The sequence below is a fragment of the Microtus oregoni genome, unplaced genomic scaffold, assembly GCF_018167655.1.
Source record: "Microtus oregoni isolate MIOR12 unplaced genomic scaffold, Mior012 000010F_ref0000083, whole genome shotgun sequence".
Classification (NCBI taxonomy): Eukaryota; Metazoa; Chordata; class Mammalia; order Rodentia; family Cricetidae; genus Microtus; species Microtus oregoni.
This window is the reverse complement of record NW_024543069.1, coordinates 17,522,528-17,536,487: the sequence shown is the minus strand read 5'-3', so window position 1 is coordinate 17,536,487 and position 13,960 is coordinate 17,522,528. Positions and strand designations below refer to the sequence as shown.

Here is a 13,960-nt window from a genome sequence, read left to right as displayed (position 1 = left end):
AAAGGCAGAGCGAGCACCAACAACGAACTGAGGCACGGGATACAGAACTCCCGCCGGACTCTGCTGGCTGGAACTTACCACTGCGGACACAAACTTAAGGCTTGCAATCAAGAGTCTGGGGCAGGCCACTCGCAAATGGGGGCCAAGAATACTGCAGTAACTCGGAACCAAAAGCACGTCTCTACACACTGCCCCGTTCTCCCTGCAGCGAGGACGGTAGAAGCAGAACCTAGTGGCAGAAGATAAGAAGACAGGCCACTGATCACCAGTTGACACAGATCCGATCCCCACCCCTCTGCACTCGGCGGCTCCCACAGCCAGTGCTGTGCGCTGACAGGTCTAGACATCTCTCCCTAGCAAGAAACTATAGAGACTCGGGACAAGTCCAGGCGTCACCGCGCATCCCTGTGCTAGTGAACCGAGCCAAGTCCTGCGACTGCCCGCCCCACCATGAAGAGCTTGGGAAGAGGCAAGCCTGGGCAGACCCATCTCTCCTGCTGCCCCGAGCTCCCGGTGGCTCATTGCTCATTCTAGCTCCCGGCAAAGATTTAAGTTAGAAACTTTAGGATTTCTTGCAGACCGAGAGCAGCAATGAACCCTAGTTGCTCCCTTTAAGAAATGGTCGTGACTGGGTTTGAAAAAATCAGACTCCCTCCAAAACACCAACAAAGGACTATATTTAGTTCGGAGCACTCCGCCTAAATTCCTTCTTTTCCCCTCTCAGCTTCAGATCCTCAGGCCCAGTCAGTGGGTGGAAGGGGGCGGGGAGCAGTGGAGAAGGAACAGCTGGGCCTCCGCCTCTCCGCTCAATCTCTATAAATAACCAATCCCGAGCGGAGGCGACTTTCCAACCAATGAAGCTGTCCAAAGTGACAAAACCTCAGCAGCAGCCAATAAGAAAACATTTGGGGTGTGAGACTCGCATCCTGGGGCCAATGAGTTGGGAGTCTGGGAGAGGTAATTTGAGCTGGCGTGTGGGTGTGCGGTGCGAAACCTTCCTACTTGCAGCCCCCAAACCTTGTCGGCCGTCTGAGCATGCCCTGACTCTAGGTGCGGGAGCCGTCTGCCTTCCGCGAGGCTAGATCCGCTAGCCGGGTTTTGGCTCCAGCCAAAGGGGAGGTTGCATGACCCCTCGAATCCTACCCCGAAGGCTGCGGTGCCCCCATTAATTCCCACCCCTAGCTCCAAGTCCGGACAGGGACTCGGGACGAGTTCTTCGCAAGGAAAGCGAACACTAGGTCAAGTGGGGGCACGCTCTCTGTTGCTTTCCTTGGCCTGCAAATGTCATGCAAGTGTGTGACCAGGAGAAGCGTGCACCGATTGGGGTTCGGCGACTGGTGTCTATCCGCCTTTGACAGCGCAAGGCGGAGAAAAGGTCATAGCCAGCAACTGCCCGATGCGCCCACGAGAGGCTCGCAGCTCCCCGAAAGGAGGTAGCTTCGGTCCGGAGCTTTCTACCTACACGTACAGGCAGGATTGCCCGGTTCCAAGCTTCGCGCCGCCACGCCCAGTCCCGGTTCGCCACACCCTCTAGCCACGCCTCCTCCCGACGCTGCGGAAAAGCCGGAGCGGAGCTCGGGCGGGGCGCCGCAGGCGGCTCACTGGGCATGCTCGGCGGGGCGGGGGAGGGCCGGGCTGCGCGCGGCGAGTAGGAAGCCCTCGCCCAGCGGAGGCTGCGGGAGAGAGCGAGCGAGCGAGCGATGGGCCGCGGAGCTGGGCGCACGTTCCGCGGGGACACATGCCACGCGTGTCCCAGCCGGACGCTCAATTAGCATCCGCCTCTGCAGTCAGCCGCCACCGCCTCCCGGCCCTCTCGGACTGCCGTGGAGAGGAGCTCCAGCGGTTGCCTTGCTCCGGCTGCGCGCATTGTCCTCAGGGTCCTCTTGCCAGGGCTGCTGCGGGGCCCGGGACCCTCGCCCCAGGGACGCACCCCGGCCACCGGTCTGCCCGGCGCGGGGCTCTGCTAGCCGATCGGTGAGCCCGCGCTCCCGGGCCGCTCTCGCCGGGGCTTTTCCTGCGGAACGGAGGAAGAGGAGAAGTCTACCCGCCCAGCCCAGCCTTCCCCAGCGCGCAGCCCCGACGGGGCCGCGGCAGGCGCGACGAGGGCGCCGACGGAGCCATGAGAGAGTACAAAGTGGTGGTGCTGGGCTCGGGCGGTGTGGGCAAGTCCGCGCTCACTGTGCAGTTCGTGACAGGTTCCTTCATCGAGAAGTACGACCCGACCATCGAGGACTTCTACCGCAAGGAGATTGAGGTGGATTCGTCGCCGTCGGTGCTGGAGATCCTGGACACGGCGGGCACCGAGCAGTTCGCATCCATGCGGGACCTGTACATCAAGAATGGCCAGGGTTTCATCCTTGTCTACAGCTTGGTCAACCAGCAGAGCTTCCAGGACATCAAACCCATGCGGGACCAGATCATCCGCGTGAAGCGGTACGAGCGCGTACCTATGATCCTGGTGGGCAACAAGGTGGACCTGGAGGGCGAGCGCGAGGTCTCATACGGCGAGGGCAAGGCCCTGGCCGAGGAGTGGAGCTGCCCCTTCATGGAGACATCCGCCAAAAACAAAGCCTCAGTGGATGAGCTGTTCGCAGAGATCGTTCGGCAGATGAACTACGCTGCACAGCCCAACGGCGACGAGGGCTGCTGCTCGGCCTGCGTGATCCTGTGAGGCGCCGGCTGCCGCCGGGCGCTGGCCACGCTCTGTGCACAAAGCCAAACACACCCGATTCTCTTGATGTGATTGTCTTCTCGCTTTGAGATTGGAGACGACTTTGTATTGGCCGGGATGTCCGAGGAACCTGGCTGACTTGTGTGGCCAGCATCCCCAGCCTTCAGCTAGGGTCCGAGGGGGTGTCGGTTCCTGACCATCCAAGACCCTGATGGAAATGTGGCTTTTTTTTTTTTTGCAGCGTGTACGTTCCTCATTGATTTCGGTTCATGCATAATTTTTCCCGTTTCAGTAGCCATCAAGGCGCAGTATTGGCTGCTTGACACCGGCAAGCAAAAGTTTCAAGCCTGAAAAAGAAAATGGGGGTGGGGAGGTGGAGGAAGTGGAGGGGAAGAAGGAGGCGGTGGGGGAGGGTTCCCCCAACCAACTGTTCATAGTTCCAAGTTCTAAACACAAGGAAGGAGGTCTGAGAAAACGATATGAAGGAGCCAGAGGAGGGGAAGAAACTTGACTTTTTTTCCCCCCTTGTTTTCCAGGATTATTTGGAAATTAAGACCAGGGGTTCCTTTTCTGCCAGCTTGGAAGGGCAACCCAGGGACTGATTACGATTCTGAGGATGTCTATGCAAAGTTGGGTTCTTGTTACAGTGTATCCAATCTGAAGTATTGCACATGTGAACTGGGACTGTTAACACTGATGCCAATACAGTGTGGGGTGCCAGGAAGTGTCTGCTGATATTTGTGGGAAAAAAAAATCTATTTTGATTACCTACTGTATCAAAGGGGAGTCTGGGGGAGAATGGTAGTATTTTTTTTTAATCAGCTGTGAAAAAAATGTTAAAAGATCTGCACATTTTTGTGTGTGCTATTATGTGTGTGTGTGTGTGTGTGTGCTATTGTGTGTGTAAGTATAGCTTTTTGTGTGCGTGTGTGGTTGGCAGTGACAGATTTTTTGCTGACTAGCTTTTAAAAATACAATACAAAGACTTCGTAATTGTGATTCAGGGCCCCCAGCACCCCTGTGTCTGCAGAGTGCCTTCAAACTCAGCTGTTCCAGCCGGTGCCAACCTGTGAATTCCCACCATATCCCAGAATCTGCTGTTCTGCTGCCCCCAAAACCACTAAGTATCTTCCTGAAAGAGCCAGGACAAATGGGGCCTGTTAGTCCATCAATTGCTTAGTTAATTTGTAGCTTTCTTAATGTTAAGGTCATGTCTCGAGTGCTTTTCTCCCTTTCTTCATTTTGCTCAGATTTCAGGTTTTAGCTCCCTTTTCTGTTGCATTTGGAGTGTCTCTTGTCATTTGTCTAAGGTTGTCCTCCAGACGCAAAGAGCAGAATTTTATTGTGATGTACCAAGAAAATTCTAACGAATTGTAACTTTTAATTCCACTCATTTGGTCATTGTCTCTTCATTTTAAGACTTTTAATACAAATGTCATTTTTAAAGAAACCCCAAACTATTTGTGTTTTTGTGTTTCATATTCAGTGATGTACAGTATCCATGGTAACAGTGTCAGGTGGAGGTGGACCTGGCCGCCCAGAGTTATTTGTCGAATTTTGAAGATAGAATTATTTCAGTGACAAACTGGACGACAATGTTTCCAAGCTTTTATTTCAAAGTGGAGAAAAATTATCAGGGTCTAGACATACCATCTGACTCCCCCGAGGAGGAAGTGTATTGAGTCTGTTCTGCTGACAATGAGCCATGAACTTCACTGTTATAGCAAAGGAGGGAAGCGGACTGCTAACACCCTCTTAGGTCTGGGAAAGTTACATCCATCCAGGGGATAGCTTTTTATTTGTCCTGGTTTTGTCTGTTTATGTCACGCCTCAATCAGAAGTGTTCTTGACTTGGTTCTCACAGTGTCTCAGCAGTCTTTGGAGTGTGCCAGGCTGGCCGTTATCTCAACCCTTCAAAGATTTCATTTGGAACCAAATCATTAGATTCAAAACAAAACATAAAGTAATAAACCATGCAAAGAGGATTCTTTTGCTCTCTTTAGTTTGTGGATCATATTTGACCACAAGCATTGTTTCTTTTAACAAGTAGGAGGCAAAGTGCGAGGAGGCCATGTGCGTTGTTACTTTTTCTGTGTATTTTCCTTGGGCTCTCTAGTACAATAATCTTGTCTGTAAGAGGAGATAGCGTAGGTTCCTGAGGCAAAGCTGAAGCCTGCAGAGTATTAACCGAGGAATTTACTTTTTGACGAAGCCAAAAGAGATCACAGGTTTCTTTAAAGTGATATCAATATCTCTTGCCTTAATTTTTTTTTTTTGTGGGGGAGGGAGTGATTTCATCCAGGTTGCATTTCGCTATTCCTGTGGGGAGGGAGAACAGTTTGGCCTGTCTTGGCCTTTTATTTATTTTCCAACTCTGACCTCATGCCTCCGTGAGTATCAAACACATTCGTTTCTACGTCTAAACATTGGGACTACTCAAAATCATGTTTTTGCAAGAATGCATCCTTCCATTTGAATAATTGTGGTTGCTTAAGTCGATTGAAGTTGATGCACAGCCTGAGGATGTGTCAAGCCCTGTTAGAAGGTTTTTTTGTTTTTTTTTTTTTTAAATGTGTTTGTTGACCCTCATTTGTCATTATTTGGAAGGCTTTGGGCAAAAGCTTTGCCAAGTATATGGCTCATAGGAAATGTGCGTACTCCTTACAGAAAATATTCGAAGGTGAATGGTGAAATAGATTGTTGGTGCACCAATCACCTCCACAGAGGGTTTTGTGGAGGTCAAAAAATAGGACAAGTTTTTGTTGTTTTTTTTTAAATAAAACAAAACCATGTTTCTACTGAGTACTGTAAAATAAATGCTTTTGGATTGTAAAATTAAAGCTGCTGCAGGAAAATGAAGGTCTGAGTTGTTTGGCTTTCACCTGTGATATTCATGGCAAAATAGAAATTTGGAGGGCTTTTTCCTTTCTTGAAACGTTAGAGAACCTCATCTAGGGTGGTGTGGAGACAAGAACATTTGTTTCAGTGAGAAAGGGAGCTGGTTTAACAGCTTAAGGAAGTGAGTCAGGGAGGGTGGGGTTTGTTGTAATGTAATCACCTGTCAAAACAAATTGGGGGGGGGAGTGCTTCCTGAGGGAGTGAGAAATCCTCTAAACTTGACCCCTACTGGGTATGTGGGTTTGGTTTTTTGTTTTGTTTCATTTGTTTGTTGAAACAGCTTTTCTTTGGGCCCCTGACAGGCAGCCCAGTTCTCTGTCACGGTCAAAGCATTATTTTTGTTCATTTGTTAACTCCTCAGGAAACCTAAAGGTGCCTGCTCAAGTCTCACCTTTGATCTTCAGGTAACCGGTTTCCATCCTAATGGCTAAGGTAGTTCACTGACTCACACTGAGAAACCAGGTCTATTTGAAGATTGTCTTGAGAGGCTTCCTACAACATGAATACTGCATATTTCCACTGGGTGAGAATCCCAAGTATCTTCTTTACTTAGTGTTTGGGTCGTTTTTGTTATCACTCTACCTTCTAGACAATGGAAAGTTATATGGAGCAGGAGTTTGGAGAAGTAAAGGGGAAATGCCTTATCTATCATAAAATAGCCTGCTCCATAAATGTGAAGAAAACCAAGATTGAATTTGGAGATGGCCACTGTGTGTTAACATGCTAATGTCTGCCAGTACCTGCTTAATGGCAGAAAGCCTGCTAATAGGAATTTTCTCTAGGAAATATTACAGGTCTAAAAATCAAGACTTATGCTATTCTTGATTGTGGTCTTTTGTTCAGACTACAAGAATGATCTGAAGGCCTTTAGTTGATTGATAGGTGATGGCACTTACCATGGCACTGGTAAGCGAAGCACTTGATCTCTCCACCGTAACATTTTGGTGATTTGAGACATTAGGGGGTCACCGGTTCCTGAGGCTCTCAAACTAAATTGCATATAAAAGTCACCCGCAGATTAAAATAATCTCTATGGGTGCTTCCCATTTTCTTCAGTGGACCTGGAGTAGATGCTCATTATTCAGGTGACAATGATGTTGCTGGTTTGAGACTCAAAGATTAAGCCCCAGCAATAACGCATGTCACCCTCGGCTCTACCTAGGTGTTCACACACTCCGACTTAAGAGCTGCCTTTCAGAATGCTTTTCTTTCTGCTGTGGTGATAAAATTGTCTCCACAAGAAGTTTACTGAAGAGGACATACACCATTGAAAATAACTTGTTAGGCTGTTGTGTGGGGGTAGAGCTTTCTTTAACTTCACATAGGTATCTGAACAGTGCTGGCTGTGATCTTCAGAGCCAAGTCAGAAGCCAGCTCTGAGAAAGTTATTCTGTCAGATTCAACATCCAATTCCTACTCCGTGAAATAAAACAAGATTAATACCTTTGGCTAAGGGAGCACTTTAAAATATTTACCGCTTATTCCTTTGAAATTAAAAGGCAAGGACTTCTGTTTTTCATGTTTCCAAGCAAGGACTCTGAAATTAAGCTGAGAGAATTTCAGTAGCCAGGTCACAGTGCGCACAGGTGTCTGTCTCCTCCCCGTGTTAGTTGATCTAATTCAAAGTCATATTGTTCTCCATTTTGAGAAAATACACACTACAAAAACTGTCACCTCCATTTTGCTTTGTAGACCAGGCTGGCCTTGAACTAATAGATACCTGACTGCCTCTGAGTGCTGGGGTTGAGACCTGTGCTACCACTGCCCGGCTTATTGTGCATCTTAATGTCCAAGAATGTTCCCAAAACTCTGTTTTTAAAAATCTGTGTCTTCACTGACTTAAAAGAAGGGCAAAGTTGAAATCCAATGGCCACCAGAGAAGTTGCTTTTTGACAGATGCCTTTTAGGAGGGGGAGAGGGTAAGGTGCAGATCTTAGAAGAGTGAAGTTGGGTGAGGGCAGGAGACCAGAGTAAATGTGTTTTAGTGAGTTCTAGACTGAGGTTATTTGCTGGCTTTTGCACCTTGCCTCAATAATAATACCAATAATAAATGTTTTGATGAAAATATGTTTGCCCCACCCCTTGTTGCTGTTATGGCCACTTTCTTGCACATCCCTTATTCTGGAAACTTGAAAGCTATCTGAATAGAAGCTGAGAAATGACTGAAATGTAGTGAGCTTCTGATCTGTCTACCCGTGGTAGAGCTTCTGGGAGACTCTAGAATTCTACCTTACAGAAAATGAAAGGTTATTGTAAAGTTTAATTCATCTACCCGATAAGAGAACATTCTGGTGTTTTGTTCTGAGTTTAAATGTCACTTCAAATAGTTGCAAACTTTTCTGTGTGATAGATATCTGTAACAGTGGTAGAGGGCTTAATAAAAAACTGCTCGTGACAGCAGAGGGAAAAGACGAAGAGATGTAGTATGTTTATATCGGGCTTCATTGTGTGGTGCTTTACATTACTGTTAATTTTGATCACTAATATTTGACTTTGTTGAACTATTCAAAATCAGAGGTTATATTTATTTTAGAATTTGTTTTTAGAGTATACTGTATTACCCTTTCTAAGAAAATCCAAATTGTAGTTTGTTCTAAAAGGTTACTATTCAACAGAGGAAAACTTTGTTACTTTAAGTAAATCAATGCATAGTAGGCATAGCATGAATAATAAAAACCCAGAGACGGATATTGGGGTTCAGCCTGAAGATCGGAAGAGCGAAGCAGCCAAATCACTAGAGAGCTTTTACCTCTAAGAAATCCTCAGACTGAAAGAAAGTGAGTTCCTGTCTCATTCCACCTTACATTCCTCCCTAGTGCTGGGATTAAAAGTGTGCACCACCAACGCTGGGCCTCTATGGATGACTAGTGTGGTTGATTTGTGTTCTGGTCTTCAAGCAAGCTTTATTTATTAAATTACACATGAAATATCACTACATAGTAGGATGATAAATTCTAAAGCCTTAATTAGTGAAATAATTTGTCCTACAAAGCAGATACGGCTAACTAGTAGAGGAAAAACAAATAATCTTACTGCATTTGGGATTTTTTTGATCTGTTCTATAAATGAGAGGGAACAGCTCTTTGTACTTTCCTCGTTCAGTTGACAAACTTAGTCTTCAAAGATGAATTATCTTGTAAGATTCTGTAAGGCTAAATTTTTCAGAGGCGTGAAAACATGGATGATTCTTTCATTTGTGATAACAGAAAAAAAAATCAAAGGCAGAGTTTTTTTTTTAATAGAAAAGAGAAAAATTATTGATGACTTTGCAAATACAGGTACCAAGCAAAAAAGTGTGCGATTGTTACATTGCTAAAAATAGATTTGCAATGGTGTTGGTAAGCAGGGGTAAAATGAACTCATTCATCATGTAACATTTACTGTGGATACGGTGTTCACTACAGTGTCAGGACCAATGCTTGTTGGGTAGGTTCTTAATACTTAAAAACAACCTTTCTTTCCCTTTTACCATCAGCTGCAAAGTAGTAGCTCTCACCCAAGACTATTCTGCAAAGCAGATATTTACATTGTTATTCATAACAGTAGCAAAAGTACAGTTACGAAGTAGCAACAAAAATAATTTTATGGTTGGGGTCACCACAATATGAGGAACTATATTCAAGGGTCACAATGTTAGAAGACTTGAGAAACACTGATATAGATACTGACATCTACATTGTGTGATGATATGCATAATATATATATATATATAATTAATTACATATTATACTTAGATATCCACCTTAGAAGCTAAAATTTATTGAATGCCATTCACAAAAAGAACTACAGAAATTTGTATTGACTAAATGTTAGGTTACATATAGACATTTTATCAATTTTCATATGTTAATACTAAAATATGTAGTTTTAAGTTTTACATTTTTTTAGATGGAATTATAAGATATTTAGATTTTATTTAAGCATTATTCTTTTACACCCTAGGAAAATCTTGAGGCTTAGGTTCCTTGTTTTTGCATTTAGTTAGCTTGTTTAGGCATACTTCCTGTTGTTTTTCCTTTTGTGTGGTGTTTGATCATCCATATCAAGTTCATACAAATAAATTTTCTGTCATTAATCTACATGAACTGATATGATTTAACTGTTAGCCATGTAAATGTAGCTATCATGGGGCAATATAAAGAGAGGATGATGTTGCCCTGTATTTGAAGAACCATACCCAAACTCCAGCAGAAGGTCAAGAGATGTCAACCCACAGACCTCACTGTTGGTTTGGGGTAAAATCTCTGTGCTTCATTTTTTTAGAGTGATTTTGTTTTTAATGAATTAGCTTGGAGACTGATTCAGTTAGGTGTATTTACAACTCCCAAACAATAATTCCAGCCCAGCTCTTTATCCCTGCTGATCTTGTGCTGTGGAGAAAAAAAAAAAAAAAAAAAAAAAAAAGAAATCATCTTACCCCCTGTAAGAGAATATTGTATTGTGAACTGCAAGTGAGTCATCATCAAAAACCGTCTAAGAGCACCACTTCTGCATGTCTTGTGTCTTCTTTCCTCTGTTATTAGAAAGACATAAATAGGGGGAAAGGCACAGAACAGGTTTTTCTTGCTCGTGTTAATAGCACTCATTGGTTAGTGTTGGTATTGTAGTTGCTAAGGTGTAAGAATGTGATGGAGCTAGACGGGGTTCAGATGGCAGAATGAGATGAGATTACTCAGCCACCAGGCTCTTGCTATGTTCTAATTTAGAGGCTCTCCTTGTGGTCAAAATGATGGATCATGGGTTGACTGAGGCCTTGGGCTACTACTAGCCCAGTTAAAGAGGGCTTGTGATGGAATAAAGGTGATACCGTGGTGACTGGAACTCGAGATTGCTCAGTTCCAGCCTGTGAACTTGCAGGGCAGAATACTGCTTTAGGTGTGTGTGTGTGTGTGTGTGTGTGTGTGTGTGTGTGTGCATGTGTGCACACATGTACACATATGGCCTGGGACATCCTGTGCTCTTTAGGGTACTGGTAACAGACTGTTCTTTCATCACTAAATGCTGCTGTTTTCATCCCTTCCTAATTTGTGACAATCAAAAGAGTTACCATGTATTGCTCCGAGGTGCAAATGAGTCCTTGGTTGTGAACCATTGCTATAGAGTAGACCTTGTGCTGGTGGAGCAACTATAGAACAGAGGGGAGTAAGAATTGTCAGCAAGTTCATTAATGTGGAATTAACTCAATAACCGTGGATCTTTAGTTGACTTTGAAACCAACATGGCTGTTCTATTCTTCCGGTTTAATGAAATCTAGTCAATATACCCATAAAACTTCAAGCAACCAGACTACTGGACGCCCAATGTGTTGGGCAAGTCATGAGTCTCCATGTTAAAGAGTTTGCCTTTGGAAGTCAGGCACACCTAGTCTACAAGGAATGCTAACATTCCGGAAAGGAGGGGAAATAAGCTCTAAGATTGCTAAGGGGTTTTTCCCAGTTGGAATGGTCTCTAAAAGCCATGTGTGCACTCAACAGTAATCCTTTACAGTTAGCAGAAAGCACTGTTTGGTGGAGGTGAGAGTAATTCGTGTAGCTTAATTTTACTCCTAAATTTGACAATGATCTTACATCAAAATGGATGGTAGTGGTGAAATCATTTTCTTCTCAGTGCCTGTGTATTGACTTGCACATAGAAACATTAGATTTAGTTGGTAATGTGATCACAAGTAAGTTTAAGAAAACAAGTTTTTTGTTTCTAATTTTCTTGTTTTTGTTTTTTACACTCTCTAGTCGTCTCTGCCGTTTTACATATTCTTTTGTCCCTAGTCTCTTGTTTTTATTGACTTCTGGAAAAGTTGTGTTTGGTCTGTAATTAAAAAGCTAAAAACAAGGGAAAATATTCTAGATGCCATGAACATATATGCATTCATAAGTTCAAACAAATAAGTTAGTGGGACGGGATTTTGCAGTGCCATGGTTGATGTTTTAAAGCATGAAAATAGTTTTCAGTGGAAATGAAATTTATCTTTTATGGGGTGACCATTTGATGACTGATTCTGAAAATTATACTTACTCTTTTGTTGTTGTTGTTCTTTGAGACAGGATCTCTGTGGAACCCTCCCTGCCTGTTCTGGATCTCTGAATGTAGACCAGGCCAAGTTCAGACCCACAGTGCTGTGATTAAAGGTGTATTCCCCATGACCATCAAAAAAATAATTGCTTTTAAAGAGGCTATGATTATAAATTTACAGTTAAAACTTTTCTTGTTTATATTTTGTAGCAAAAGTTACTATTTTACTATTTAAACTTAGTTTACTAAGAAGAGTAGCACTCTATGGATGAGAAAGAAGGCTTGTATGTTAATTACCCAAAGGACAGATCCCTCCTCCAAATAGACCGCAGCAGTGGAGAGTTGGCTAAGATTTGTACTTTCTTAACTATGAGGAAGGAATAGGATTGACTCTTTCTAGACAAAGAGTGGAAAGAATGGAGCTGAAGTGACATTTTGGTGCTAGCAGTTTTGAATATTGAATACAGGAGATAATGTGACAGAAATAAATGACCTTCCTCAAAAGTATTTCTGCCTAGTCATTAGCATTACATTTTTTGAAATTGTGGTATAAAAGTGATTCTTTTTGTTCCTAGTGCTATACAACGAGAGCTAGGGATTTTCATATATTTGGGACAATTTCCGAATGTCTGTGTCATTTTATTTCTCAACTCTGGTCCACGTTGACTGTTGAAAACACAATGCATGTGTGTGTGTGTGTGTGTGTGTGTGTGTGTGTGTATGCCAGAATGAGCAGATTTTGTTACCTACAACCAAATTCCAAATGGAGATTTAAAAAAGTAAAAATCAATGTTTTTTAAAAAAATTATAAGAATCTTGATTTTTGGTATTGGAATGCAAGTTGTGTGTAGAGCCTGGTTTCATTAATTAAGTAGAAAATTTTATCAAAAATAATTGCATGGATACAGTTAAGAAAGTGAACTCTATGATTACTATTTCATACATTTGTGTATCTTAAAGCAAAGAAGAAATACATAAATTTATCTTAAAATTGATCCTTCAACATATATTTCTTGGTATTAATTTTTAAAGCACAGTTTATTTGAAAATCTAAGCTTTTGTGCAAAACTAGTAGGTTATTTCCCATAGCATCCGTGCTTTGCTTTTTTTATGTAACCCCATCCATCCCATGGTGAATCTTTGCAATGTCACTGACCTTCTTTTTGTTGTTACTTACACGGAGTGTGTAGTTTCTAAGGATGAAGGCGGAGAACTGTGGAGAGTAGTTAGGTCTTCATAGAATCTACAGGTTGGGAATAGATAAGTGATAGAAGCATTTACTTAGGAGTTCAGCCATGTTTTACAATGTCAGAAACAAGGGATAACTGTGCTAAATTACACATTTAAATTTATGATGGGCATTGTGCATGGATAGAGGTTTGTTTGTTTGTTTGTTTGTTTCATTGCTGGGGATTGAACATGGGGCCTCACGTGTTGAACAAGAACTTTACCACTGAAGCTCCTTCTCTTCCTTCCCTCTACCTCCACGCCTGTATCTTTCTTGACAGTCTCATTAAGTTTCCCAGGCAGGCACTGAACTCGCACTCCTACCTTGCCTTCCGCGAGCAGCTGGGTTATAGTCTAGTGCCAGCTGTCATAGAGGTTTCTTAGCATCCAAAGCACTACAAGATACTTTGTAGCTTTTACTGGATCCCACGCCTCATTCCAACTAAATGGTTAGCTTACAGTGATAAGACAGACATACAGTTCACCCCGCTGTGGACCTCGGTGCCTGCAATGCTGCCTTATGCAGAATGAGTAAAGGAATGAATGACTACAGTATTTAAAAAAGTCAAGGAAATCTGTAGAATAAAAGCCACAAGCAGCTTTTCTTGATCTGCAAATGTAAAAATAATGGGGCTTAGGATGTCAATGCCAATATAGTGTCAATGACCTTACATTTTCTTTAAAGGTGCTGAAAGAACGATTAAAATAGTTTAAGACTGTTGGAAAGGAGCTGGGCGGTGGTGGCGCACGCCTTTGATCCCAGCACTAGGGAGGCAGAAGCAGGGGGATCTCTGTGAGTTCAAGGCCAGCCTGGTCTACCACAGCTAGTTTCCAGGACAGGAACCAGAAAAGCTATGGAGAAACCCTGTCTCGAAAAATCCAGAAAAAAAGAAAAGAATGTTAGAAAGGGTGAATATACTGTTTTACAGACCTATTCCCTAATGTGCTATGTAGGCATGTCTTGGTTTAGATAGTATCCTTTCTAAAGGCATTATGCAAAATTAAAACATATTCAATATATGGTTTTAAATGTGCTATTTAGTAGACCCACTTTTGAGTTACCTGAAAGCAGATATATTGTTTGTAATATCTACCAGCTAATATTTGAAAGTAGTAACGTAGTCACTAGAATTTCCTGCGTAACAAAGGCGATAT

At 43.3% G+C, this 13,960-nt stretch overlaps 1 protein-coding gene across 1 annotated transcript; it reads left to right on the top strand.

The window, feature by feature from the left end:
- Positions 1 to 284: 284 nt before the first annotated feature.
- On the top strand, positions 285 to 9,130 carry Rap2b (RAP2B, member of RAS oncogene family). The gene has a single exon (XM_041659068.1). The coding sequence runs from the start codon at positions 2,120 to 2,122 to the stop codon at positions 2,669 to 2,671; it is 552 nt and encodes a 183-aa protein (XP_041515002.1). The 5' UTR covers positions 285 to 2,119; the 3' UTR covers positions 2,672 to 9,130.
- The last annotated feature ends 4,830 nt before the right edge of the window (positions 9,131 to 13,960 follow it).